At 46.0% G+C, this 26,870-nt stretch overlaps 1 protein-coding gene across 1 annotated transcript in view; it reads right to left on the reverse strand.

Annotated features, from left to right (window-relative positions):
• Positions 1–2,298: 2,298 nt before the first annotated feature.
• The window catches only part of LOC148508592 (lysosomal acid lipase/cholesteryl ester hydrolase-like), a 45,181-nt gene continuing 20,609 nt past the window's right edge, over positions 2,299–26,870 (reverse strand). The window contains exons 3-7 of the mRNA XM_088444319.1: positions 25,258–25,394; positions 22,481–22,627; positions 20,465–20,536; positions 4,464–4,532; positions 2,299–3,983 (exon numbers count right to left, since the gene is read on the reverse strand). Coding sequence (XP_088300445.1) covers positions 3,750–3,983; positions 4,464–4,532; positions 20,465–20,536; positions 22,481–22,627; positions 25,258–25,394 — 659 coding nt within the window. The 3' untranslated portion in view covers positions 2,299–3,749. The remainder of the gene's footprint in view (positions 3,984–4,463; positions 4,533–20,464; positions 20,537–22,480; positions 22,628–25,257; positions 25,395–26,870) is intronic.

Here is a 26,870-nt window from a genome sequence, read left to right on the forward strand (position 1 = left end):
AATTACAATATTTTTATGTGTAAATGTAACATAGAACATCAATGCAAGTAATAGAATTACTGCAGCTAAATATTTATCTTTTCTCTCCTCTGAGGGAAAAAGATATTCCGGACAATCTCTAAGGGCTCTATTTTTTAACATTATTTTTACTAAAATAAAGTGAAAAAAGGAGTTTTCACACCCTTTTCACATTATTTTAGTATCACCTATAGTTATTACAGGGCAATTGGACTAGAATTCGTAAAATTGTACTCCAACCCCTAAGTATCACTTATTTTTCGTAAGATCCGATCAGAGTTACTACAAATAAATTGTAAAAAATACCGGGGAAAGCCACCTGGAGGTGGTGTTATCCAGGGTCTCCCCTGGTTACCGGGCTCCTACTCTGCTCTAAAAGGCAGAACAGAGCCCAGGTTGGTCCCAGTGATCAGCTGTGTGGTCTAAACAGAAAAAGAAAAAAAAAAATTCACTTACCTGACACCAGGGACCGGTGGTTGGGGCTCTGGTGATGACTCCCCTCCGGTCAGCTGGTCTCCCATGCTGCACTGTGGCCCGGTCATCAGGTGATCGGGTCCCAGTGCAGTATGGGATATCAGCTGACTGGAGGCATGGGAGACATCACCGGAGGCCCGATGACTGCAGGTAAGTGCTATTGCGGGAGTGGGGGGTGTCGCAGCGGTGGTTGGTCGGCACATGCGCGGGGCACTAGTCACTGTATTTTTTTGCGAAAATATCGTGACTAGAGTGCGGAGGGGATTTGCAGGGACAGAGCTTTCTCGCAAGGTTATAACTATTATAACTCTGGAATAACTATATTATTATACACTATATGATGTATGCACGAAGTATTGAAAAATGTATGACTTTGTAGATATTATTTATTGGCATTTTTTATGCATAATTCATGATTTACAGCATACTTTTGGTGCAACATTTTATCTAATCTACATAATGGTTACTGAAACTAGGAGACACTATAATTGTATTTGAGTTTTTGTCAATATATTGCTACAGCAAGGAATTTAGATCTATACCAATGGATTATATTATATAAAGGAGAGCTTATACTGACTATGAATATACATGGGGATATTGTTGAGAGGTTTTGACTGCTGAAAATTATCTACCCATTACAAAGATTGTTTGACTATATAGAGTGCCGGTGGTTTGTGAATGTCTAACAACCGGGTACATAATTGATCTATATAAGGTTCAAATCTATGATACAATCTGAAACTGAAATATTGGTAGAAATTAGTTATTTTACTTATTATTCCATGATATCCTGATATTCTAAGAAATATAGCATCGATTTTGAATTTTTTTTTCAATATGCATAATGTTTACATGAACAGGATATTCTTTGAAATGATCTTGTTTTTTTGGTTCTGATATTGGCTCAGAGAGTAAAACAATTCACAATCAGCGATTATCCTGAATATCTTTTTTCCTCAGAGAGAAAAGAGATAAATAGAATTACTGCAGCTAAATATTTATTTCAAATTACCTGCATTGATGTTCTATATTACAATATTTTTATGGGCAAATGTAATTAAAAGCTAAGTTTTATATTATACTATATTTAAGAAGAGTGCACCACACAAGGAAAATGTATTGTTTTGTTGAATCATTTGTTAAATGATCCAGCACCCACTCTAATCTTAATAAAACTATACTTGCCAGCATTGTAAAGCAGGGGGCGTGGCCATGATTATGTGTTCAACATGAATCTCACCATAAAGCCCCCGAGCAGGGCCGTAGCTAGGGTAGAGCGGCCGGTGCCATCACACAGGGCACCACAGGTCAGGGGGCGCTGTTTGGGCCTGTCAAATTTCTGTTTATTATCATTCTCGCTTGTAGCTTCCTCTTATTTCATCCCCAGCATCTCCTGGCCTTTCCCCATGAGGCCATTCCCCTTTTTTTGGGTGCATTATGTCCCTTTGAAAAATGAGGGGGGGCGCCAATGCTCTTTCTGGTACAGGGCACCATAAAGTCTAGTTACGGCTCTGCCCCCGAGCCACCTACTTTCCAAGTAAACGTGAGACTGGCCTACTTTCTTGGGAGACTGGGATTGCCCCTTGGAATTTGGGAGTCTCCTGGACATTCCATCAGAGTAGGAAAGTATTTATAACAGAGAATGTATTCACTAAAAGTGAAATCTGCATAAATTTATGCTGAAGATTGTTTTCTGAAATGAAATAATGTGTGTAATTTTTAGCAAACACATGGACACAACCTAGATTTGTTTTTTATTTTATATTGGAGCAAAATAAATCCCAAATAATCAAACCATAGGAATAGTAACAACAATGAAAACAACTGACAGAATATGCACTTACAACATACAGTGGTAGTGATTTGCATGACAAACAGTGTAGATTCTATTCTATGCCCAGGCTCAAGCATATGTTTTATCATATTATATTCTCTTTATTTGGCTTCAGTAACATTTGAGTTTGTAATCTGCCACCTTGTGGTGAAGGGGAGCATTTTATGTTTATAATTGCACAGCTTCAAATTTAAACATTGCTGTTTGTTTTTAATAACACACTCGCATGTCATTGTGTAACACAAGTGTAATAGCAAACTATCAATAACATCCCATTTTTTTTTTATATTTCAATGCACAACCAAAACGATAAAGAGGACTTGAATAAGGAGGAGTTGGCACTAAGGCCCTGATTCAGACCCACTCGCAAGCGGCTGTCCGCTTGCAAGTGGGTTGATGGTCTGCACTGAGCATGCGCACGACGGAGGGAGCTCCGTCGTGCGCATGCGCCAGACGCGACGAGCGAAGGAGAGTCCTTCGCTCGTTGTGCCTGATCAAAGGGGGCGTGCTGTCGATGTTGATTGGTGGGCGTGCCGGGGGCATGCCTCCCTGACGGGGGCATTCCCACGGGAACGCCTCCCGTCAGAAGCCGGCCCACTGACATCACTAGTGATGTCAGTGGGAGTGATTTTGGCTCTGATAGAGCCAAAATCACTCCGGGGCTTGCGGTTGAAAACCTCAACCGCAGGCTCCGGCTCGCAGTTTCGATGGTCACGACCATCGCGGCCATCAAACTGCACGCTCGTATAGGCTGTGGGTGGTGACCCACAGCTATACGAGCGTCCAGGAGGACGCTCCATTTTTATGGAGGGCGGCCCTCATTCAGAGCGTGCGCCTTTGAATGAGGGCCTAAGTTATGTCAATGTTACACTGGGGTAGCTCAAGCACTGTGCGCTTTATTCAGAGTTGGAGGCAATCAGAATTGCAACATGCAACCTATTCAGAGTTGGTTGCAGATGCAAGTTTGCAACTACTGCTTTCTCCCCTTGGCCAGCCAGATGTGGCTAGCACATGACAAAGCCCAAAAATGCATGCACATTTCTTTCCATTGACTTATAGTGCAGACAATAAGTACCCAAGTAGCTTGGAGAATCCATTCCAGGCCCCGTCCTGGTTCTATAGTCATACGCAGACACATGTCATGTTTACAGCTGAAAAAAAGACTTGCAGTCATAAAAAGCTGCAACCCCCCCTTTACATCCAACTCTGAATAATGCTCTGTGTGCCCTCATTGCTATCACGCTTATAATTAAACTCTTCTCTAGTATAAAATCCTATTCTTCAGCCTACAAAGTACATATACATGATAGTACAGAAGTTGCACAAGATCTGTTTTTGATTCATTGTAATGAAGAAAAACTCTCAATTAAATATCCCAGTTGTAGATCTGTGACAGTAGGTCATTGTGATAATGAACAGTTTAAGGGAAATTTCTCAGCAAATTAAGGATTTGATTGTATAGTCGATATGGAGCATCCAGGCCCCAGATGAAGTCTAGATGTTCCCATTCTGGAATCTCTTTGTGACAAACTAGGTTACTGATTTGAGAGCGCAATAAAGCCACATCCTTTTGATCGGCCAGCCAGTCATTGCCACCACTCCATATTGCCGTGGGTACCTTCATGTCTGTGACATTGTACAAAGGAGGAGTCGGCTGGGGAAAACAATACAGTGTTTTAAATCTAAAAAAATTCTTATAGTTAACTATTATCACATACAGGAGTAGGCTGGTGTCACACAGGCAATTTGGAACACACACATCTGAAGCACATACTACTGCTGTGTGAGCTTGAGAAATCATGCCTTTGTTGCTGGAAGAAGAACCAAATTTTGATGCTGGATACACACTTAAAGGACAGATCAGTCAGCAGACCAATCCGCTGGTCAAGTGGCTGATTGGTAAGTGTGCATAGTTACAAATCAGCCACTCAATATGTCTAGCCAGACATCACAACTGGGCAGACATTTCAATTTGCCCGCCCACTTGTGCTTAATGAAACTTGTTATACTAGCAATGTACCTACAAATAACTTTTCTATTAATTGGAAGTACAGTATAGGGAAAACTACTAGCATGTATTGTTGGAAAATTTGTTAGGAACAGTAACACAAATAGTTTTTCTTTATGTTCTTACCTGTTTATAATGCTTCATGTTGCCTTCATATCCCCAGTCAAAAGCTTGTAGTTTCCCCGACTTGACAAACTGAGCAATAAGATATACTATGTTAGTAAGTTCACAATGTAATGAAAGGTTCATAACATTTACTAAGTTAAAGGACTGTCAAACCTACTCCATATCCGCTCAGCACACATCAAGGTATAATCTTTTCTCTCAGGCTACACCTTCCCCAAACTAGAAGAGCACCTCTGTCAGAGAAGAAATACAAAGCTGTGCACTATATAACTGTCACCTCAACGGGCAACTTCCTGCCACATTAGCACTATTAATACAAATCTGATATTGGTACTATTATCTGCACAATTTAATGTTAGATGATACAAAATTACCAAATTGAAGTGAGGTATAAAGGTTCTATATATTTTTATTTTATATTGTTGACTGTGCCTATGTGCTATGAGCATTTAATCATCATCTACATTGAGATATAATAAATGATGGTTCTCTATATTGCGGTTTGTAGTTTCTGTCTCTTTGTCTGGGTTCAGGAGTAGGCACTACCATTTCTGCTTTTATCTCTTATTGGCATTTATATGGTGTTGGCTGACCCCTAGGTTAGTAGCCTCTCCATTTAATAGTGATACTTAGAGAGCGCACTTGATTCTTCTTTTTTCTACACTGTAAAACTATCCCTGGGGAAAGTTCAAAATGTATCCCAACTTAGGATTTTTCCACCAGTTCTTGTGTGGAATGAAAATGGCAATGCCAGTCCCATACAGCAGGATCAGTCCCTACAAATATACAGACTCCATCTCCTTTCAATATAATCCACAAAATTTAAATCCTGCTTTTGCAGTGTTCTGCAAAACTATATGCACCAGTTCACTGCTCTGTATTCAACGGTACATCCCTGCTCCGTCAACTCCAGTCACAGACAGCGCAACACCTAGGTAGAGGAGTCTAATTATTGACGGTAAAGATTCCAATTGATGGATTAAAAAAAACTCAATTTGTGTAGGAATGTCTCTCTCTCTATATAAAAAAAATAAAAAATGTGTGTATATGTATATGTATATATATATATATATATATATATATATATATATATATATATAATTAGTCCCACACTTTATAAAATAACCTAAATCACCTTTTTTGATACCCATTAAATTTACAGTCTAATTTACATGATATCAAAAAACCGGGTCGGACAAGTAATCATTACAAGCTATCCATGAGCAAGGAGAAGAGTATACCATTTAAAGCAAGTTGAGAAGGTCTTCCAGAAAAAAAAATCCACGTAAGGATTCAAACAAATGATCCCACAACACAAGGTCAAAGGCCTTTTCAGTGTCTAATGATAGGATAATTAGAGGAGCACTGGAGGATTGGACCCACTGGCCAGGTGAAAGTAATTCTCTTCTTCAAGGTCCATAGGGCTCCACAGAGAGACCATGGGGTGTAGGTGGTAGTTGGAGGACCGGACACCAACAGCAAAGCTTTTTCTGTGCCAGGATGCTCCAGTCCTTCCTCCTATACCCAGAGCCGGCCCTAACCAGTTTGATGCCCTAGGCAAGATTTTGGGTGGTGCCCCCTAGCACCATAGCTAGTTCCGCCTGTGACCCAACACCCCTCTACCAGCACAGCACAAATCAACCAACAGCAGCAGCCAGCAACATCCATCACCCCCTCGCCCATTGCAATACTCCACAGAGCTGTAACTAGACATTATGGTGCCCTGTGCCAGCAAGAGCATTGGTGCCCCCACCCACCGTTTGTCTCCCTGCAGACAGACCCAGCCACCACAGAAGCCTGGGTGCAATAAATGGTCTCTCTCAGGTATGCCCTCTCATTCCAGAGGCGACCCCCCCAGGAGTTCTTTTGCACAGGCCCTTCCTCAAACCCAAGCAAGGCCTGGCTCCTTCAGTCGGCCATTCAATCCTTGCTGCACTCGGGGGCAATAATTCCAGTTCCGCCGTCACAGTGAGGGACAGGTTATTCCTCTGCCCTTTTCTTGGTTCAGAAGCCCAATTGGTCTCATCAGCCTATCCTCAATCTCAAGTCTCTGAACAAGTTTATCAAGGTGCCCAGGCTTCGTATGGAAACTCTACGCGTTTATGGTGTCTCTAGACATTCAGGACACTTACCTACATGTACCTATAGCGCCCTCTCATCAGCGATATCTCCGGTCTGCTGTCCTACAGCAACATTACCAATTTCAAGCACTGCCTTTTGGACTTTCCACAGGTCTTTACCAAGATCATGGCAGTTATGGTGGCCCATGTTTGTCGCCAGGGGATCAGACTGCTCCTATAGTTGGACGATCTCTTGCTCTTAGCAAGCTCTACAAAGGTCCTTCACTGCAATCTACAGTAAACATTGCCTTTCTACAAACGCATGGCTGGCTGATCAACTGGAAAAAGTCTTCCTTGACCCCTTCTCAAAGAATGGTGCATCTGGGAGCCTTCCTGGATTCTCAGGCTCAGAGAATCTACCTGACAGCAGACAAAATCTCTGCACTACAGCACCGAGTGCGCAGGTTACTCCAGCATTGCAGAGTGAATTGACACTCGGCAACTGTGACCTTGGGATCCATGGTGTCCACCTTCAACATGGTGGAGTTTGCTCAGTTCCACTCTAGGCCCCTACAACACCTGATCCTTTCCAGGTGGAATGGACTGCCCCATCTGATCAGATTCCAGACGATGGGCCTCTTCGGAGGTTCGCCTGTCCCTCTCCTGGTGGATACAGACATCCCACTTAAACAAGGGTCGCCGCTTTTGGATCCCAGAATGGGTACTCCTCACCATGGACACAAGCCTTCATGGGTGTGGCACAGTGACTGGCCAGCACTCCTTCCAAGGATACTGGACACCAGCCAAGGCGATCTTGCCAGCCAACATTCTAGAACTCAGAGTCATCTACAGAGCCCTCATTCTGGCTCAGGATATTCTTCAGGGCAGGCCAGTACAAGTACAGTCCAGCAACCCCACAGCAGTGGCCTACCTCAATCACCAGGGAGGCACTTGTAGTTGGTCAGCAATGGCAGAAGTTTCACACATTCTCACATGGAATTAACACCATCTCTGCAGTGTTCACTCCGGGGATTATCAATTGGGAAGCTGATTTCCTCAGTTCCCAATTGAGAATCACGATGTGCACACAGGGGAGTGGTCTCTACATCCAGAAGTCTGTCAGCTCCTGGTGGACAAATGGGGTCTACCGTACATGGACCTCATGGCCTCACGACACAACTGCAAGCTTCCAGTGTACAGGTCCAGGACAAGGGACCCAGAAGCAGCCTTCAAGGATGCATTGTCAGTAAAGTGGACCTTCCATTTAGCGTATCTCTTCCCTCCAGTCTACCTTCTTCCTTGGAAGTTCAAGCAAGAAGGGGCATGGTCCTGTTGGTAGCTCCGGCTTGGCCAAGATGCCATTGGTACTCCAATCTTCAGTCTCTCCATAGACGCTCCTCTTCAACTTCCTCAATGACCGGACCTGTTGTGTCAGGGTCCCTGTCCACTATTTGACCTGGCCCATCTGTCTTTGATGGCGTGGCTCTTGAGACATCCCTCCTAAGGTCTAAAGGGTTTTCTAGCACTGTGGTCCAGACCATGCTCAGAGCGCGTTAGCCAACCCCTGTCCAGAATTATCACCGGTGGTGGCATACATATATTTCTAGTGGTGTGCTACCAGAAACTATGACCCTCAGGTCAGATTTAGGGGTGGTCTCCTGTTGCTCCCCATTTGTGATCTTTCATCAGGACAGGGCTGTTCTTTGAACGTGCCCTTGTTTCCTTCCCAAGGTGGTCTCTCGTTTCCACCTTTATGAGGAAATTGTAGTTCCGGCCTTCAAATCACCAGACCTCTCGGCAGGTGAGGCCTCCTTGGATGTGGTCCGTGCTCTGAAGATCTAAGTCGACTGTACCGGTTCCATTAGGAAAACAGATTCCCTCTTCGTCCAATATGGAATCCACAACAAGGGATGGACAGGCATACACGCAGGCTGGCCTTCCTGTGCCGGCTACAGTATCTGCTCATTCTACTCGTTCTGCGAGTCCCTCTTGGGCAGCCCGCTGTGGTGCATCTGCCAAACAGCTATGCAAAGCGGCCATGTGGTCTTCTGTCCACACCTTTCTTAGGTTCTATGCCTTTGATATCCTGAGAGGCAAATGTACTTCCTTTGGATGCCGGGTTCTCCTCTCCGCTCAGGAGCGTCCCTGCCCTTGAACAACTGCTTTAGGACATCCCCATTGTCTCCCTGAGGACCCTGAAGAAGAAAAGGAGTGTTATGGAAAAACTTACCCTAGTTAACTCTTTCTTTCGAAGTCCATAGGGTCCACAGGCCACCTACCCTGACGCACCAGGCTTCTATGGGTTTCTTCTCTTGGTCACTTGTTTCCTTCTCTGTGTGACATTGTGATTCCTCAGTGTACCAGTCTTCCTTCTCTCCTATCCTGCTCCTGCCTTGGGCTTGTTCACAAAACTGAGTTGCCTTCAGGCTGTGGGTGGGGTATAGGGGGAAGGACCGGAGCATCCTAGGACAGAAAAAACAAGAGATATGGTAAGAACTTACCTTTGTTATCTCTGTTTCTACGAAGTCCATAGGGTCCACAGGGTTGACCTTGGGGTATAGCTGGATCTGGATCCACGGGCACCACGCAGTTAAAGCTTTGCTGCTCCCAGGATGCACTTGGGTCCGTCCTCCTCTATACCCCGCCCCGGCCACAGGCACCTCAGTTGGTAAGCAGCTAAGGCCGGAGGAGGAGACTAAACAGAGAGAAGGAAGACTGGAACACACAAGAAACCATACTCACAGAAATGGGAGACGGAAAACCGGTGACCAGCCACACAGCCCATTTGAAGCCAGGTGCGTCAGGGCGGGCGCCCTGTGGACCCTATGGACTTCGTAGAAACAGAGATAACAAAGGTAAGTTCTTACCATATCTCTTGTTTTCTACTTCAGGGTCCATAGGGGGTCCACAGGGTTGACCTTGGGGATGTCCCAAAGCAGTTCAACTAAGGGCGGGGACGCTCCTGTGCTGAAAGGAGTACCCGGCGCCCAAAGGATGCATCCTGAGAGGCGAAGGTGTCAAACGCATAAAACCTCAAAAACGTCTGAATTGAAGACCAAGTAGCCGCCTTACACAGCTGAACAGCGGAGGCGCCACGTCTAGCAGCCCAAGAGGGACCCACAGAACGAGTGGAATGAGCCTTAACAGAGGCTGGCACAGGTAAACCCTCCTGCGCATAAGCCTCACAAATAACTGAACGAAGCCAACGGGCTATCGTTTGCTTGTTGGCAGGCCAACCCCTCTTGTGAAAACCAAAGAGGACAAACAAAGAATCCGACTTCCTAACCGAAGCAGTCCGGTCCACATAGATTCTAAGTGCCCGGACCACATCCAAGGAAGCCTCACCAGCCGAAAGATCAGGTGACTGAAAAGCTGGCACAACAAGTTCCTGATTAATGTGGAACTTTGAAACCACTTTGGGCAAAAACTCAGGACGCGTGCGGAGCACTGCCCTGTCCTGGTGAAAAATCAGAAAAGGAGGGCGACAGGAAAGCGCCCCCAATTCTGAAACCCTCCTGGCCGAAGCAATTGCCAGGAGAAAAATGGTCTTAAACGTCAGCCACTTGAGCTCCACCGACTCAAGCGGCTCAAAAGGAGGACCCTGCAAGACCCTCAGTACCACCGTCAAGTCCCACGGAGCCACCGGAGGCACGAAGGGAGGCTGGATCCTGAGAACACCTTGGAAAAAGGTGTAAACATCTGGCAGTGTAGCAATCCGTCGCTGAAACCACACGGACAAAGCAGACACATGAACCTTCAGAGAGGCCAGGCGTAAGCCGAGGTCCAAACCCGATTGAAGAAATTCCAAGATTCTGGAAACCCGGAACACCTGCGGATCATAGTTTCTGGATTCACACCACTGAAAATAAGTGCGCCACACCCTGTGGTAAATCCGCGCGGAGGCAGGCTTGCGTGCCCTAAGCATGGTACCAATCACTGAACTGGAGAAACCCCTAGACCTCAAGACGGCTGTCTCAAGAGCCACGCCGTCAAAGACAGCCGACCCAGATCCGGGTAAAGGCAGGGCCCCTGAGACAACAGGTCCCGACGCTGAGGAAGAAGGTACGGAGCGTCGATGGAGAGGCACCTCAGATCGGAGTACCAAGGACGTCTGGGCCACGCCGGAGCCACCAGCACGAGCGTGCCGCCGTCCTGCTTGAATTTCCGCAGAACCCGAGGAAGTAAGGATATCGGAGGAAACAGATACGCCAGGTGAAACGTCCATTTCACCGACAGAGCGTCTACCAGACAGGCGCCTGCGTCTCTTGTCCTTGACCCGTAAACGGGCAACTTGTGATTGTGACGGGAGGCCATCAAGTCCAGTTCCGGCAGCCCCCACCTGTCCACGAGTAGCTGAAACACCTCTGGGTGAAGCGACCATTCCCCGGGATGCACATCGTGACGGCTGAGGAAGTCCGCCTCCCAATTGAGGACTCCGGGAATGAAGACTGCCGAGATCGCTGGAACGTGACACTCCGCCCAAGCAAGAATGCGAGACACCTCCGACATTGCTGCCCGACTGCGAGTTCCCCCTTGGTGGTTGATGTACGCCACCGTGGTGGCGTTGTCGGACTGCACCTGAACCGCCCTTCCGTGAAGAGCGGGGCCGGACGACTGCAGGGCCCTGTACACAGCCCGCAGTTCCAGGATGTTGATGGGGAGAAGTGCTTCTTCCGCGGACCAACGACCCTGAAGCGATAATGAGCCGGTCACTGCCCCCCAACCCCGAAGACTGGCATCCGTCGTGAGCAGGACCCAGTCCGGGATCCAAAAGGGGCGCCCCTCGACCAGATGCACCGTCTGAAGCCACCAAGCCAAAGACTGCCGAACCTCCGCGGACAACACCAGCATCTGAGAGCGGATCCGGTGAGGTAACCCGTTCCACTCCGATAGAATCAGCCCCTGCAGGGGCCGGGAATGGAACTGGGCAAATTCCACCATGTCGAATGTCGACACCATGGACCCCAGAACTCTCATAGCTGAATGGACCGACAGGCGGCAACTGCTCAGGCAACTGTGTATCCGCAGCTGCAGGGAGGAGACCTTCTCTGGAGTCAGGAAAATCCGCTGCTGACGAGAATCCAGCAGGGCTCCCAAATGAACCATCCGCTGTGATGGAATCAGGGAGGACTTCTTCCAGTTTATCAACCACCCGTGTGCCTGAAGACAAGCAATGGTCAGGTGGAGATGTCGAAGAAGCACCTCCGGGGAGCTCGCCAGCAGCAGAAGATCGTCCAGGTACGGCAACAGACGTAGACCCTGACCCCGAAGGTGGGCAGCCATAACCGCCATCACCTTGGTGAACACCCTCGGAGCCGTGGAAAGGCCAAAAGGCAACGCCCGAAATTGGTAGTGATGGTTCAGGATAGCAAACCTCAGATACCGCTGATGTGCCGGTGCTATGGGCACATGGAGATAGGCGTCCTGGATATCGAGGGAGACCATATAATCCCCGGGTTCCATCGCCAGAATGATGGAACGTAACGTTTCCATCCTGAACCTGGGAACTCTGAGGTATCTGTTCAGAGACTTCAAATTCAGGATAGGGCGATGAGAACCATTGGGTTTCTGTACCAGAAACAGAGTAGAATAGTACCCCGTCCCGCGCTGAGACTGCGGAACGGGGACAATGACCCCTGCTTGTAGCAAGGATTCTATAGCTACCTGAATCTGACCAGCTTTGGTCTTGTCCAGAGAAGGACTCGTACAAAAAAACTGGTGGGGCGGCCTGAACCGAAAAGACAGGGCGTACCCCTGAGAGACTACTTCTCGAACCCAGGCATCCGTGGTGGTATTGTGCCAACACTGGGCGAATTGGAGAAGTCGGCCTCCCACTCTGGGGTCCCCCAGAGAGAGGCCCGTCCCATCAGGCAGCAGGCTTATCCTCCTGCTTGGAAGAAGGGCGCCGAGCACTCCATGCCTGCTTCTTGGGCTTGGGTGCGGCCTTGGTCGCCGAATGTCTCGGGAAGGACTGGCCCTTGGCCTTACCCTGAACCCGAAAGGACCGAAAGGCAGAGCTCCTCACTTTAGCCGGCGCAGAGGCCGAAGGGAGAAAAGCCGACTTGGACTTAGCCAAAGTATCCACTATTCTGTCCAAATCCGGACCAAATAGTAAATCACCATTAAAAGGCAAGGCCTCCAGACCCTTTTTTGAATCTGCATCAGCCCTCCAAGACCTCAGCCACAGGGAGCGCCGAGCAGATACCGCTGCAGCCGACACCCTAGAAGTGAGCAGGCTGGCATCCAAAGACGCTTCCCCAATATAGGAAGCTGCATCCCGCATCTGTCCCACTAACGCTCTCTGGATATCCGGAGCCTCATCAGGAAAGGTATCCTCCAAGGCATTGGCCCATGCCTCAATGGCTTTAGCCACCCAGGAGATAGCCATGGACGGGCGAGCCACCGCCCCGGAAAGAGAATAAATGGACTTTAAACAAGTCTCCACCTTCCTGTCCGTGGGATCCTTCAAAGAGGAGATAGACGGCAATGGCAACGTCGCGCTTTTGATCAAGCGGGTAACGTGGGAATCCACCGCCGGCGGAGTTTCCCATTTCCTGCAATGAGCTTCAGGAAAAGGATAGTTCGCCGCCAACCTCTTCTGTGGATGGAACCTCTTACTAGGTAATTGCCAGGCCGCCGCCATATGATCCGATAATTGATCAGACAGGGGGAACACAGTTGAGGTCACCTTGGCCTTTTTAAAATTAGGAAACTTCGACCTAGGAGCCGGCGCATCATCCTCAACATGTAGGATAGCCCGCACCGCCCTAACTAAGGCTGGAACATTAATGGAGGACTTAGCTTCCACCTCCTGCCCCATGACATCAGAGTCAGAGTCCTCATGGATTTCTCCATCATCTGAGGACACTTCCGAGTCCGACAACTGCGCAGCTAGTGAACTCACAACCGGACGTTTAGACACCCTTGGTGGCACATCACCTTGCAACATAGACTGAAACGCCGAGGATGAAGCCGCCAGACTCTGTACGGAGCTGGATAGAACATCCACCCAAGGCGGAGGAGCCGTCGGAGCAACACTCTGCAAAGGCACTACAGACTGACACGTCCCTGGGGAAGCCTGCACATACACAGGCAGTCCCGAGTAAGGACCCACAGTCTGGGCCCCGGGGGAAGACCGCAACATTTGTGGAACCCTCGGGGAATGGGGGATGGTGGGCTGCGGTAACTCCCTAGAAGGGACCGCTGATGGGACCGATAACCGGTCCGCAATAGACGCCAGCACCTGTGAAAACATCGCCCAAGGAGGGTCCTGTGATACAGGGGGGTTGGAGGGGCCCGGTACCAGCTGGCACCGCCCGCACAGACCATCCTGAGATAAGTCCTCCCCATCAACTCCAGCAGCACAGCGTCTGCAGGAAAATAGCACAGGAGCCACAGAGCGCTCAGTCTCCTCATCCGACATGATACCGTAAATACACAAGAAATAGGTATCACCAGAGGAATTAAGGTTTTAACACCCGCGCACTCACCAGTATGCGAAACAACAGCCCAGATATGGTACTGTGTAGCACACAACAGTATGTGACTGACCCCACAAATACGTGTTTTATATATGTGAGGGTCTCAGAAAAACGCCCTTCCCCCACACACCTGCCGGGCCGTAGGAGAAGGAAAGGGATAGTTATAAGCTGACAGTAAGGAGAATAAGTCACAGACAGGCAGCACTAGCAATAGTCACATACAATGCAGAAAAGTTAGTACTCACTGCACCTTCCGCTACAATCAACCGCCCAGATTCAGTGTCTGGGAGGGCTATAGCGCTGTGTACACTGTCCTTTAGCAGGGGAGAGGTACACAGGGGGACCGGTCCACTTGATACCGCCTGGGAGTCTGCGATGTGCCAGTAAAGATGGCCGCCGGAGACCTCAGAGGAGGAGTGGCCGAGACATAAGAGCAGCTCAGCGACGCCAGACTGCTTGTTGAAAGGCGCGCTGAGCTGAGGGGAGGAGCCGCTAGACAGGGAAGGCTGCCTCCCCTGGCTAGCAATTAACCCCCGGGTTGCCGGTCCCGCTACCAGCCTGATACCCTGGTGGTCTAGCGGACACGCGGGGTATTCCTCAATTGAGGGGGAGCCCGCCGCCGCCGCTAGCGCCTCCGGTCTGTCCCCAGAGACCGGAGGCTCCTGACTGCATTGAAGTATCCGCGGGCCGCCGCACGCGGCGACCCGCGGCTTACCTGATCCCCGTCGCGTCCGGCAGCAGTCAAGGGAGTCCCCAGAGCCCGGCTAGTACAGGCTCTGGGGTCCCGCCGCGATCCCCAGAGCTGTACTGGCGTCGCGGCGCCAGCGGGGAGAAGGAGCGGCAGCGTGGACGTCCTAAAGGACAGTCTGATGCTGCCGCTCTAACAGTGTAAAAAAAGAAGAAAGAAATAAAAAAATTTTCTTTTAAAATAAAGCTTAGGGGCTGCTCCTGCAGCCCCACTGCGACAGGGTGACCCGACTCCGGCCGGGCACCAACTAAAACTGAGGTGCCTGTGGCCGGGGCGGGGTATAGAGGAGGACGGACCCAAGTGCATCCTGGGAGCAGCAAAGCTTTAACTGCGTGGTGCCCGTGGATCCAGATCCAGCTATACCCCAAGGTCAACCCTGTGGACCCCCTATGGACCCTGAAGTAGAAAGCTTTGCTATTGGTGTCTAGTTCTCCAAGTATCACCTACACCCAATTGTCTCCCTGTGGACCCTATGGACTTTGAAGAAAGAGTTAACAAAGATAAGCTTTACCATAACTCTCCTTTCGAATGTTGCCCATAAAACGTCGGTACCAACTAAAGCCTGCTTAATCCTCATTGATAATAGAGGGAAGCACCAGTTTAATCCACTTTGCTAAAATTTATTTATATATATATATATATATATATATATGAAATAGGAAAGCGCGCTTCGTGAGTACGATGTAAAAAGAGAAAAACTTACTTTGTATATGCTCACATACATCAAAGATTACAACAGTCAGACTCTCTGTCACTCCCTGGTGCCTCCGGGTACTCTATCCCACCAGCTGGTTTTAGCGGTGAACAAAGCCAGTCACCCGCTGTCCGGAACTCGGCTGATGACGTCAAACACCTCCTATGCGTCCTTCAAACCACGACCAAACCAGGTGTGGTTATTATTTTGTCAGTAAAATGACATCGATAGGAGTAGAGATAAGACTGAGGGCCTTATTCAGACCCGGTCGCAAGCACTGAGCGCTCGCAACCGAGTCGATGGTGGCCCACAGCACATGCGCACGACAGAGCCGGCTCCGTCATGCGCATCCATCGGAGCGGGTCTCGCACCAAAGGGTGCGAGTTGTCGATGTTGAGTGACAGCTCGCCCCCTTTGGTGGGCTGGTCGGGGGAGTGGCTGCCCAAACTGAGGCATTCCCATGAGAACGCCTGCCATTTGGGGATGGCCCCACTGACATCACGAGTGATGTCAGGGGAGAGATTCCGACTCTGTTAGAGCTGAAATCTCTCTGGGGCTTGCGGCCACGAGACCCTACCACAAGGGTCTTGTCGCAAGCCCGCTATGCGAGCGGGCCAAAAGGCCGATCCCAAAAAAAAAGCCCAGCCCTGATTCAGAACGAGCGGCTCTGAATCAGGCCCTGAGACATTATGTGGAGTGTCATAAGATATTTAGTGAGAAATTGGGAAATAATATACGTAATAAGGAAGTACATTTTGATGGAGAACAGGATCTAGACTCATTATGTGCCCAGCTAGAAAGAATGCGGATTAAAGAAATTAAAATAAACTGGGAAATTACTGCACTCAAAAACTATATAGAAGCAAAATTGGTTCCAAGAGGTTTACGGTGAGGAAAAAGTCCTACCTTTGGAAATGAAAGGAAAGGAAAGCGTTTCAAGATTACTGGTATCAGATTCTTGATAACTGCTCATATGAGCTTATGAGGTTAATTATAAAAGAAAGAAAAAGGGAGATTTCTGAAATATTGATTCTGAAATTGCTGAATTGGAAAAGAAAATAGAACCAGTGTGAGGAATACAGGATTTTAAAGATCTTAGAAGTGTGAGTGATAACAAAATTAAGAAACTGGAAAAAGAAGTTATTGAAAATAAAATAAAGACATATAGGAGGGATTTGGATGATTATAGGAATGGACATATTATATTAGAATTTGGAACATAAAATGAAGAGTTCCGGACAGCGGGTTACTGTCTTTGTTCACCGCTAAAACCAGCCAGTGGGATAGAGTACCAGGAGCCATCCGGAGGCACCGGGGTGTGACAGAGAGGCTGACTGCTGTAATCTTTGGTCTATGTGAGCATATACAAAGTAAAAGTGTTTTTTTTTAACATCATACTCACAAGGCGTGCTTTCCTCTTTCTTTGTTTTGCATGTTTTGATATGTTGGCCCGTGGTTGGGGCTGTTTGAGGAATTGGCGGCACTAACATCAGTGTTCTGGGATATGGATATGGACATTTACTGTTATTAAAAATATAGAGGACTTGTTGGGCATTTACCAAGTATATCTTAATTTTTTATTTGCTTAGTTCCTCCGGAATGCTCTTTGAATATCTCAAAGACTAATTAAGATATTAATGTGATTCTTTTGCGTTGGATTTCAATCAGAAATAAATTACAGAATTTGGAATAAAACTGTATATAATAAACTGATGAAATAAAAAAATAGACAAAAACCACCAGAAATGTTTTGGTGTAACCAACAGCTGCTGTTCTCACGCACTACTGGTGGTTTGTGCTCTCACATGGGCCCGGCGCCCTAGCCATATGCGGACACTGTTTACATTCTGCCCAGTTTGGCTCCTGGTAGGCACCGTGACGTAGCTATTATATAATGAGGGAGGGCGCGCGGGCGGCACAACACATGAAGCTGCTGCCGTAGAGGGCACTCTTCCCTCACATACATTCTCCAACACATCGATTCCAGACTCGCAACTCCCAGCCAATCAGAACCGGGTTTGCATCTCGAAAGTAATGCCTTTTCTCTGCTTTCCACAAGAGCTGCTGGCAGCCGCTGATTGGCGGGAGGCTGCGAGGCGGAGTAACAGTGCATTATTATTTGCATCTATAGGGCTCAGCTTACAATACCTCCTAGAAATGGTCCATTTTGCTTCAGAGTCCATGACTAAATATATCATCGCACAAGCAAAATGTTACAATAACAATAAATCCCCAAAAACCATAAGAGGGCATGGCTTAGCTGGTTATGTTTCACACACATCTTTTATTACCTGATTCCGTCGTATTAACATGTGATCTAGCAAAGCATTTTGCGTATGTATGTTCTGGGTTCAAATTGGAGAGATGGTCGCCACAGGCATACTAGTGTTTGTTAATGAATTGTAATCAACATTTAAAAGTGGTATGGATCTCTACCTGCATTGGGAGGAATTTTGATAATGGCATCATTATAGTGTTTAGTAATAATAGTATTAAAGACATCTGCAAGGGTATCACAGATTCAAGGCAGCAAGATCTTATAATATTCCCCCGTATGACTGTCAATGCTCGGGGCTTTCATCGGCTTCAACTTTTGAATGGCCACTAGTATCTCAGTAGAGGAGATTGGAGCATAGAGGGGTCACAAATGTCTGGGTAAACTAATATTGTTTAAGAAAGGTGATTTAGCTGGGATATGAATTGGAGGTTGGATGTACAGTATATACCTTCATTAAAAAGGCGAAGTACTTCTGTAGTTTTCCTACTATTTTTGGTATGAGTGACCAGGTTTACGGAGGTTTTTAATCATGGAAGCAGAATGTGCGCTCCTTAGTAAATTAGGAAGAAGAAGGCCTACTAAATTTATAAAACCAATGAATCCCCTGAAAAGAATAATGACCTTCTTTCTAAAATAGGAGAACATCAAAATGGGTTTTGGCATCAAAATAATTTTTTTTTTTTTTTTTTTTTTTTTTTTTTTTAAGTGTTGGAGGAAGAAGAGGTTTTAAATACCTGGGGTGTTGCAGTCAAGGATGCCTGAGCTCGCTTATATAAAGAGAGAAACTCTCAATATCTCCGGGAGATGTAATCTATTATACAACATCTGACGACAGCCGTGAATAATTGCCAAAAAACAAGAGAGTCGTCTTGTGCAAGTTGGAGGTGTTTGTAACGGAGTGCGCTCCTGTGCTATCTCCATGATGTCCTTTACTGAGGCATCAGGTCCTATACCAAGACCCTGTGTTATCCTGCATACAGCTACATATACATGAACGGACGGTCCGTTGCATCTTCCCCTTCACTTCCGCTATTTGTTATTCTTACAGTTACATATTGATTCTGGGCAATATTAACCTCCACAATAAGATATCGACATTCAGGGTCGGCAATGAAAGATAAAACCTCAGTATAACCTGAGCCTGATTGGTTGTACCACCTATTCACTAGCTGGTCCTCAAAGTGTCTTATGTATTGTAGGCCAATTTTCTGCTGTTTTGCAACTCACCTCTAGTTAGTTCATAGATAAATATATATATTTTATAGTTTAATATACTGATGCCTATTCACGTTTCAATTCTGTGTTTCCTATTTGCTATGTCAGCCTATTCTATATACCGTTTATGGCTCTTTTTTAACACAATGTTCTGCAGTTTTCAAGTATTGATTTTTTTATAACTATTTATTTGTTAATGTTTATTACATTTGTGTTTTTACTCAATCCATCCGTTTAAAGATTTATACATCCATGATAGACTTTGAGGACCAGGATTAATGGGAGAATTGCAGCATCTATAATAAGCAAACCTACATCCTATCCGAGAGATATCCATAAGTCTGATGAGAGGGATCTGGACCATAGAGTTTGAAACTATCAGGGTCAATTGTGTCTCCTTGGATAACAGCATCAGCCTGTTTTTCCTCATCCATATAGGCCTCTGCATCTGGGGCTGAAGTAAAATCTTTGAATGAATCCTCCTCAAATAGATGAAGACGAGCTGGATGTAACAGTGCAAATTTACGACCCGACTTGACCAGTCGAGAACAGAGTGGAGAAAAGGCCTTACACTCCCTTGCAAGTTCAGGAGAATAATCCTGGAAAATAGAACACTTTGAGCCATTCCAGGTAAAGTCTTGAATCCTGTGTTAGGCAAATAGCTTCTTTAAGGAGGTAGTTATGGCAGCAAAACAATATAACTTGTGGTCTGGAGTTAGGTTGCAACCTGTATGGACCAGTTGTGTGAGCCCGTTCAATAACCAGATATGTACAGACATCTTGAATATTAAGCAGGTCAGGGAGCATTGCTGGTAGAACGTGGTGGAGCTCAGGGTGCTGCAAAGTTACAAGTAGTCCCAGAACCCTGAGATTATTGTGGCGTGACCTGTTCTCAAGGTCATCCAAGTTAGCCCAAAGTTGGTGGTTAGATTTCTGTAATTTAGAAGTCTAGGCCTTTAAGGCAACAACATCTTGCAAAGTCTCTCCACATATATGTTCTACTAAAGAGATCATTTGTGCAAGTTGCTGAATCTGGCCTTTAAGTCAGTAACTGCTTGGTGCAAAACAGCAACCTGATCTTTAGCCTATTCTATAAGCAGGAAGCCCACAGGCTCTTTAACAGCCTGTACAATGTCATCATAAGAGAGGAGGCAAAGCAACTTCAGCAGGGGGAGAAGGTGCCATGTGCTGAGGATCCAGCAGCTGCAAGACAGACGGTATAGCTGTGGCGGCCATTTTGTATGAGGCAGTGCAGCGCTTGTCAGAGTGGGACAACTGCTTAGCGGGCATCAGGGAGGCTAAATACCTCTCCATGCACCACATAGTGTACCCAGGGACGGAGGCCACCAGGAGCCTGCAGACGAGAAGCTGCGTGAGACTGTATTTGGGTGCGGAGCTGAGCCGGAAACAGAGCAGGCGCAACTTCCTCCATTGCCGCCGGAAGTCACAGATTAATATTAATTAAAATATATCACACTCTTATTTTAATTATTATATGTTTAAAATACAGTATAGTACATAATACCTGTGCCCAGTGGCGCATATTTTGCACAGATGTTCCAGCGGGACAGAATGAGGTGTACACATTCACTCGACTCTATGAAAGAAAGCAAATAATACCAAGGCTAGTTAATAAGCAGAATCTATAAAAGTCCAAAATGAATTGTAATGTGTAAGATGTTTTTAAAAGGAAAGAGCCTACTTAGTAAAGTAAGTTTCTGCATGAATATAGTATCCCCGCAATTTAGGACACGCCAAATGCAGAGGATATCAGGGATCTCTCCTGCATGACGCAAACTAATACCCCTTTTACACCGGAGCTAAAACCCGGGTTATTGCAGGGTTAACCCGGGCAGCTCCCTGGTGTAAAAGAGGAGAGGGTTGGATCACCGGGTCAAGTGACCAGGCAATCCAACACAGGTAAATAGCAGGGTTTAAAATGGACGAAGCCCGTGAAACCCTGCTGTGAGAACAGCGCACTCCGGGTCACGATGACCTGGAGTGCGCTGCAAGCCGGCTGATTGGCCCAGCTTCAGTGGTGCTTGGAGATGACGTCATCTCCAAGCGTCCACTTTCACGCCGGGAAAGCCGGGTCTATGGAGACCTGACTGTAGTGTGAGCGGCGCCAACTCGGGAATATCCCGAGTCGGCGCCAGCTAAATTCCGGATCTGACCCGGCTAGGAACTCTGTTCCAACTCCGGGTCAGACCCGGAATTTTGGTGGAAAAGGGGTATAATACCCCTTTCACATCAGAATGCCAGGTTGCACCTGGGATTCTGTTCACGCGTCCACCCCTGGTGTGACCCAGCTGAGACCCCTTTCAGACTGGAGGCCCAACCCAGCATTAATACTGTGTCGATGACTTCCCCGCCATCACGTGCTAAAATGGCGCTTGGAGATGAGATCATCTCCAAGCGCTGATTTTTCCTATGTAGTGAACGGGACCCAGGTCGCATCGATCCAGGTTACCCGTTCACACTGCACAGCGAGCAGGGGTGAACACGTGTTTAACCCTTCTTGTGACCAGGGTTGAAATGCCGGGTTGCATGACTCAGCTTATTTCAACCATGCCCTTTCACACCGTACAGTAACCCGGGTTATTGCTTGTAGTGTGAAAGGGGTATTAGACAGGAATCCCTATTACCTACAATTGGGACTGGGGTCTGGAGTAATTTACTAAGTTCCATTAGCCGTTGAAGTCAAAAGACTACATCAATGCATTTTAATCACCAGCAAGTTGTGGGAAGTGGTCAAGATTTCAGTGATGTGCCCTCAAGTTTTAAAGCAACATCTTTTTAATGACATAAGGAGGTTGTTTTTGCCTTTAAAATAAAGACTGAAAGACTGCTTTAAATATCAAGGAAACATCTCCAAAATCTTGCCACTGCCTGCAACTCATAGGCAATTGTATTCTACATGGGCAGTATACTGAATATCCAATATATGTACAGTTGTTCTCAATCACATCCCTCAAGTTTTCCCAACAGGACATATTTTGAAGATTTCTGTCTGTGGAAGCCTGTGGGATAATTTGTGACCCAGCAAAATTCACCTGTGCATGATTAATTTAAACCACAAAACATGACCTGTTGGTGGTTCTTGATGACTAGAGTTGAGATCTCCTGATGTAGAGGAACATGTATTTATCCACTTATTAAAGCAGAGGTTTTCAAAGTTTGCCATTACAGTCTAGGTTTTAAGGATATCCATGCTTGAGTACAGATGGGAAATCAAATTGACCAAGGTACTAATTAAGTCACCTATGTTCAAGTATGGATAGCCTTAAAACCTGGATGGTAATGGCAAAATCTGGGAACTTCTGTATTAAGGGATGTAGTGGTATTTTAGTATATGTGGTGAAGTACTCCTATGTCTGACTTAATTCAGATAGGAATTGGATTTGACTTTACGGGAGGAGTTGCAGATATTCACTTATATGAACTCTACATCTGTATTCCTATATTGATCATTAATTTGATTTACTAGAAAGGACTAGTGCCTTTGTCTGTCCTGTTATTCACAAGATGCTTGTCACCATACCATATTTAGGTTCCACATATTAAATCCGCACAGAAGGAAGAAGACATTGCCACATATTTGTTCCAGTCCTACTTCAGTGCAAAACTCCTGGGCCAGCCACTTGATAACCCGTGTCTGTGGTAGGAATGCCTCCTTGCCAAACAATGCCTGAAGGAATAAATAAGAAAAAAATGCATAATATTTAGGGGCTTATTTATTAATAATCACATTTGCAATGCGATTTGGGTGCGATATTAGCACCCAAGATCACATTGCAGGATGTATCAAATTGCAACCGCAGGGACAGGGGCTCCAAAAGGAGCCCGAACCTGCGATGTGCTGCGAGTGACCGCGTCAGCTGTCTCTTCACTCCCGTGCCGGAGATACTGTACACGTGCGTCTACTAGCCACACATGCACGGTAATCATTGCCGGGGGAGGTTCCTATGGAACCCTCCCCTGGTAATTTTTTGAGATGTGTAGTCCATAGGCTACAGCGGCATACGCCATCTTCAGATAACATAAGCTGCAAGAACCAAGTTTCTGAATGCTACGAATTGTGTGACTTGGTAAATCTGACAGCATCTGATCCCCCATAGAAACCTATGGGGGTTGTGGCTGCTGGCGGAAATGGAGGTACCAGAAGCAGATATCTCCAATATCTGATGGGATCCCTCCATAATACATTTAGGGTATAATTAATATTTGCAGGTATCCCCCCAAAACAGGTGTTTTCGGGGAATATGCCGCAAATATTTTATGGTAAATAGACCTCTTAATTTTTGAATCGCATACCCCATCTGGATCCCTGAATAATAAAAATAAGATAACAAACACTTAGGGGTCTATTTATTAAGCTCTATTAAGAGATAGATTGAACGTTGATAAGGTACCAGCTCCTAACTGCCATTTTTCAAACACAGCCTGTGACATAGCAGTTAGGAGCTGATTGGCTGGTACCTTATCACTGTTCACTTTATCTCCTAACCCAGCTTAGTTAATAGACCCCTTGGTATTTTGACCCAAGGATGTGCTATACTAAGATGATAATGACTGTCTGTTGTGGTTATAAAGCAATGATAGTACAAAAAACATATGAGTAGTACAAAAGCATTGTCCCATACACAAAATGCACCACCCATATTATTGACCAGTATACAGCCATGGCCAAAAGCTTTGAGAATGACAATAATCAATGCTTGGAGTTTGTCAGATTTTGTGGGCTTTTGTTTGTCCACCCGCCTCTTGAAGATTGACCTCAAGTTCTCAATGGGATTAAGGTCTGGAGAGTTTCCTGGCCCTGGACCCAAAAGCATCCTGAGACCATTCATGTGTGGGGTTGCTTCTCAGCCAAAGGAGTGGGATCAGTCACAATTTGCCTAAGAACACAGCCATGAATAAAGAATGGTACCAAAACATCCTCCAAGAGCAACTTCTCCCAACCATCCAAGAACAATTTGGTGATGAACAATGCCTTTTCCAGCATAATTGAGCACCTTGCCATAAGGCAAAAGAGATCACTAAGTGGCTCGTGAAACAAAACATCAACATATTGAGTCCATGGCCAGGAAACTCCCCAGACCTCAATCCCATTGAGAACTCGTGGTCAATCCTCAAGAGGTGGGTGGACAAACAAAAACCCATAAATTCTGACAAACTCCAAGCATTGATTAGGCAAGAATGGGTGACCATCAGTCAGTATGTGGCCCAGAAGTTGATTGACAGCATGCCAGGGAGAATTGCAGAGGTCTTGAAAAAGAAGGGTCAGCACTGCAAATATTGACTCTGCAAAAACTTAATGTAATTGTCAGTAAAAGCCTTTGACACTTATGAAACGCTTGTAATTATACTTCAGTATACCATAGTAACATCTGACAAAAAGGTCTAAAAAGACTGAAGCAGCAAACTTTGTGAAAACCAATACTTGTGTCATTCTCAAAACTTTTGGCCATGGCTGTACTTATTAGTATGCATTGCTGAGCCTTCTCACTATATATATATATATATATATATATATATATATATATATATATATATTCCAATGTGATGAGCACTACAGAGACCTCTCTGATGTCCAACATTATGAACAGCATGTGGTCCCTTCAAAGAGGCTTCAACCAGCAAAAGGCTAGGTCATAATAGGCTGTACAGTACAATAGGAAAGTACGCAGCCTGTGGGTGTCAGAGAGAGGAATAGGGCCCACAAAACGCACTACAAAGAAAACAGTGTGGCATCTCCCAATACAAACGTTTAATGGGAACTACAAGTGCCAGCTTGCTGTGGTTTCCAGCTCCTCTTGAGGCCTGTAGTGCCATGTAAAAACCCACACCTTGACAAGATCTTTATTTAAATTATAACTCCCCTATTCTCTTGTATCCCTACTGTTATGCCTGGAGAGGCGGAACAGGAGATTAAGGAGACTTCCAGACCTTGCAATGTAAATCATAATATTTATGTGTTATAGAGACTTGTGCAGCTTCTTTTAATATGTTTCAACATAAAATTTGAACAGATTATCCACTAAATGGACATGCCTGTAGACAAAATGACTGAAATATGCAATCATTATTTGTGCATCAATGTATGTACAGTACATCTTACCCATATACTCAGTACATCAGAATGGAAGCACTTTGCATGCAGTGATGTATTACAATTAGTACATGAGCAGAACGGGGAGGAAGAGCATCTAGCAAACACACAAGATAACGTTCAATATCTTCCACTCTGATCTCTTTAATTGAGGACTCCTGCATCACAGCAATGGATTATAGTAGCTTCACAGCAGAACATCGTACCTCAATAATACAGTCTGGTACAAATCTTGATACTGTAATTGGACCAATTGGGTACTGAAGAGTAGCCACCGGAGCTAGACCAATAAACAATTTTATTTTTTTGGCCAGTTGGGGAATGGTGGAGAATGCTATGAATCCTAAAAAAATAAAATAAAAAAAAACTATTCACAAAGAAATAATAAAATATTAGCCCTTTATTAGTTTCTATAACATACATTGGTATGTAGTCATTGTCAACATCCAGAATGTCGACATTGAACATTATTCGACAGTGTGAATGTCGACAGTCACACAGTCGACAGTAGGTGTTATACCAAATGTTGACATGCACAATGTCGACATCATGACCACGTTGACAGTGTGCATGTCGACATGCTGGCATTGACATTCTACCACGCCCCATACATCCATAACATATAATACAGAATATACAATGTATAGTAAAAGAAAATAGTTTTTCTTGATACATTCGGCTATGCAATTCCACTTCACATTTACCTGATTTTGTCTTGCTACAAAAAGCCCATTAAGGAATAACTACATTTTATATAGGACACATATAAATACCACGCAGTGTTAAATGTCACCCTGGCTTTCACAGGAATACTGTAATGCAGTATTTTCACCCAGCCAATAATAAAGAGCAGCAGGTAGCACTCAGTTATGGAAATTATGCTGAGCTAAGTCACAAAGCTACAATAAGAAATAAGAGTATGCCCTTTCAGACTTGACATATTATCATTATCCATGCATTGTGATCGTATTCAATCGGTGGAGAGCATTTTCATTACCAGCAACATATTTTTAGGGAACATAAACTTTAGGGATGTGTTTACTGCTCAGTCTCTCCCAACCAGTCCCAGATAATGCAAGAGAGAGATATCTAACACTGCACCACAGCCAGATTTACAACAATGTGCCCAGAGCCAAGAGACCTGCACACAGGGCTAGAATAGGGCTCTATGCTGCCATATGCCGCCCCCACAACCTATGATGACATGATGCTGCTGGGTGTCATTCCAGGCACCATGAAAGCCACATACAGGTGTCACGGGGCTGCCCCAAGGGCCCTGCGCACTGTGCATTGGCACTGCTTGCACATCCCTAGTGATGGCCCGGTCTACACATACTAGGGGGGGCACAAATAGCCAGCTATACTGGGCTGTGGGGCAAGTGGAGTAGGCAGGGCACAGGCTATAGCAAATGATGCACAAGAGGCATAATGTGTGAACCTGGGGCTCTGTGTGGCATAATATGGACACATTTGTGGTACCAGGAGTAAATAATTTTGACAGTTTTATTGAAATATGCCCCCACAAGTTCGTTGCTCTGGGGCCTCCACAAACTTTAATCCGGCCCTGTTTACCAGTCCCAGATAATGCACCAGAGCTGGATTAAGACATGATGAGTGCCAGCAGGGCCGCCATCAGGGGGGGTCTGCCGGGCCTGGAGTCCCGGGCCCGGACAGAGCGGGGGCCAGGGGCTGGCTGGCAACTTTCAGGCTGGGGGGCAAACAGTAACAAGTGGCCCCAGGCTTGTCAACGAAAAAAAAAACTGTGACATAAAACTATAGATAGATACAGTATAAATGTTATATACATATACTTTATATA

This window comes from Taudactylus pleione, unplaced genomic scaffold (assembly GCF_031769625.1).
Source record: "Taudactylus pleione unplaced genomic scaffold, aTauple2 ptg000354l, whole genome shotgun sequence".
Lineage (NCBI taxonomy): Eukaryota > Metazoa > Chordata > Amphibia > Anura > Myobatrachidae > Taudactylus > Taudactylus pleione.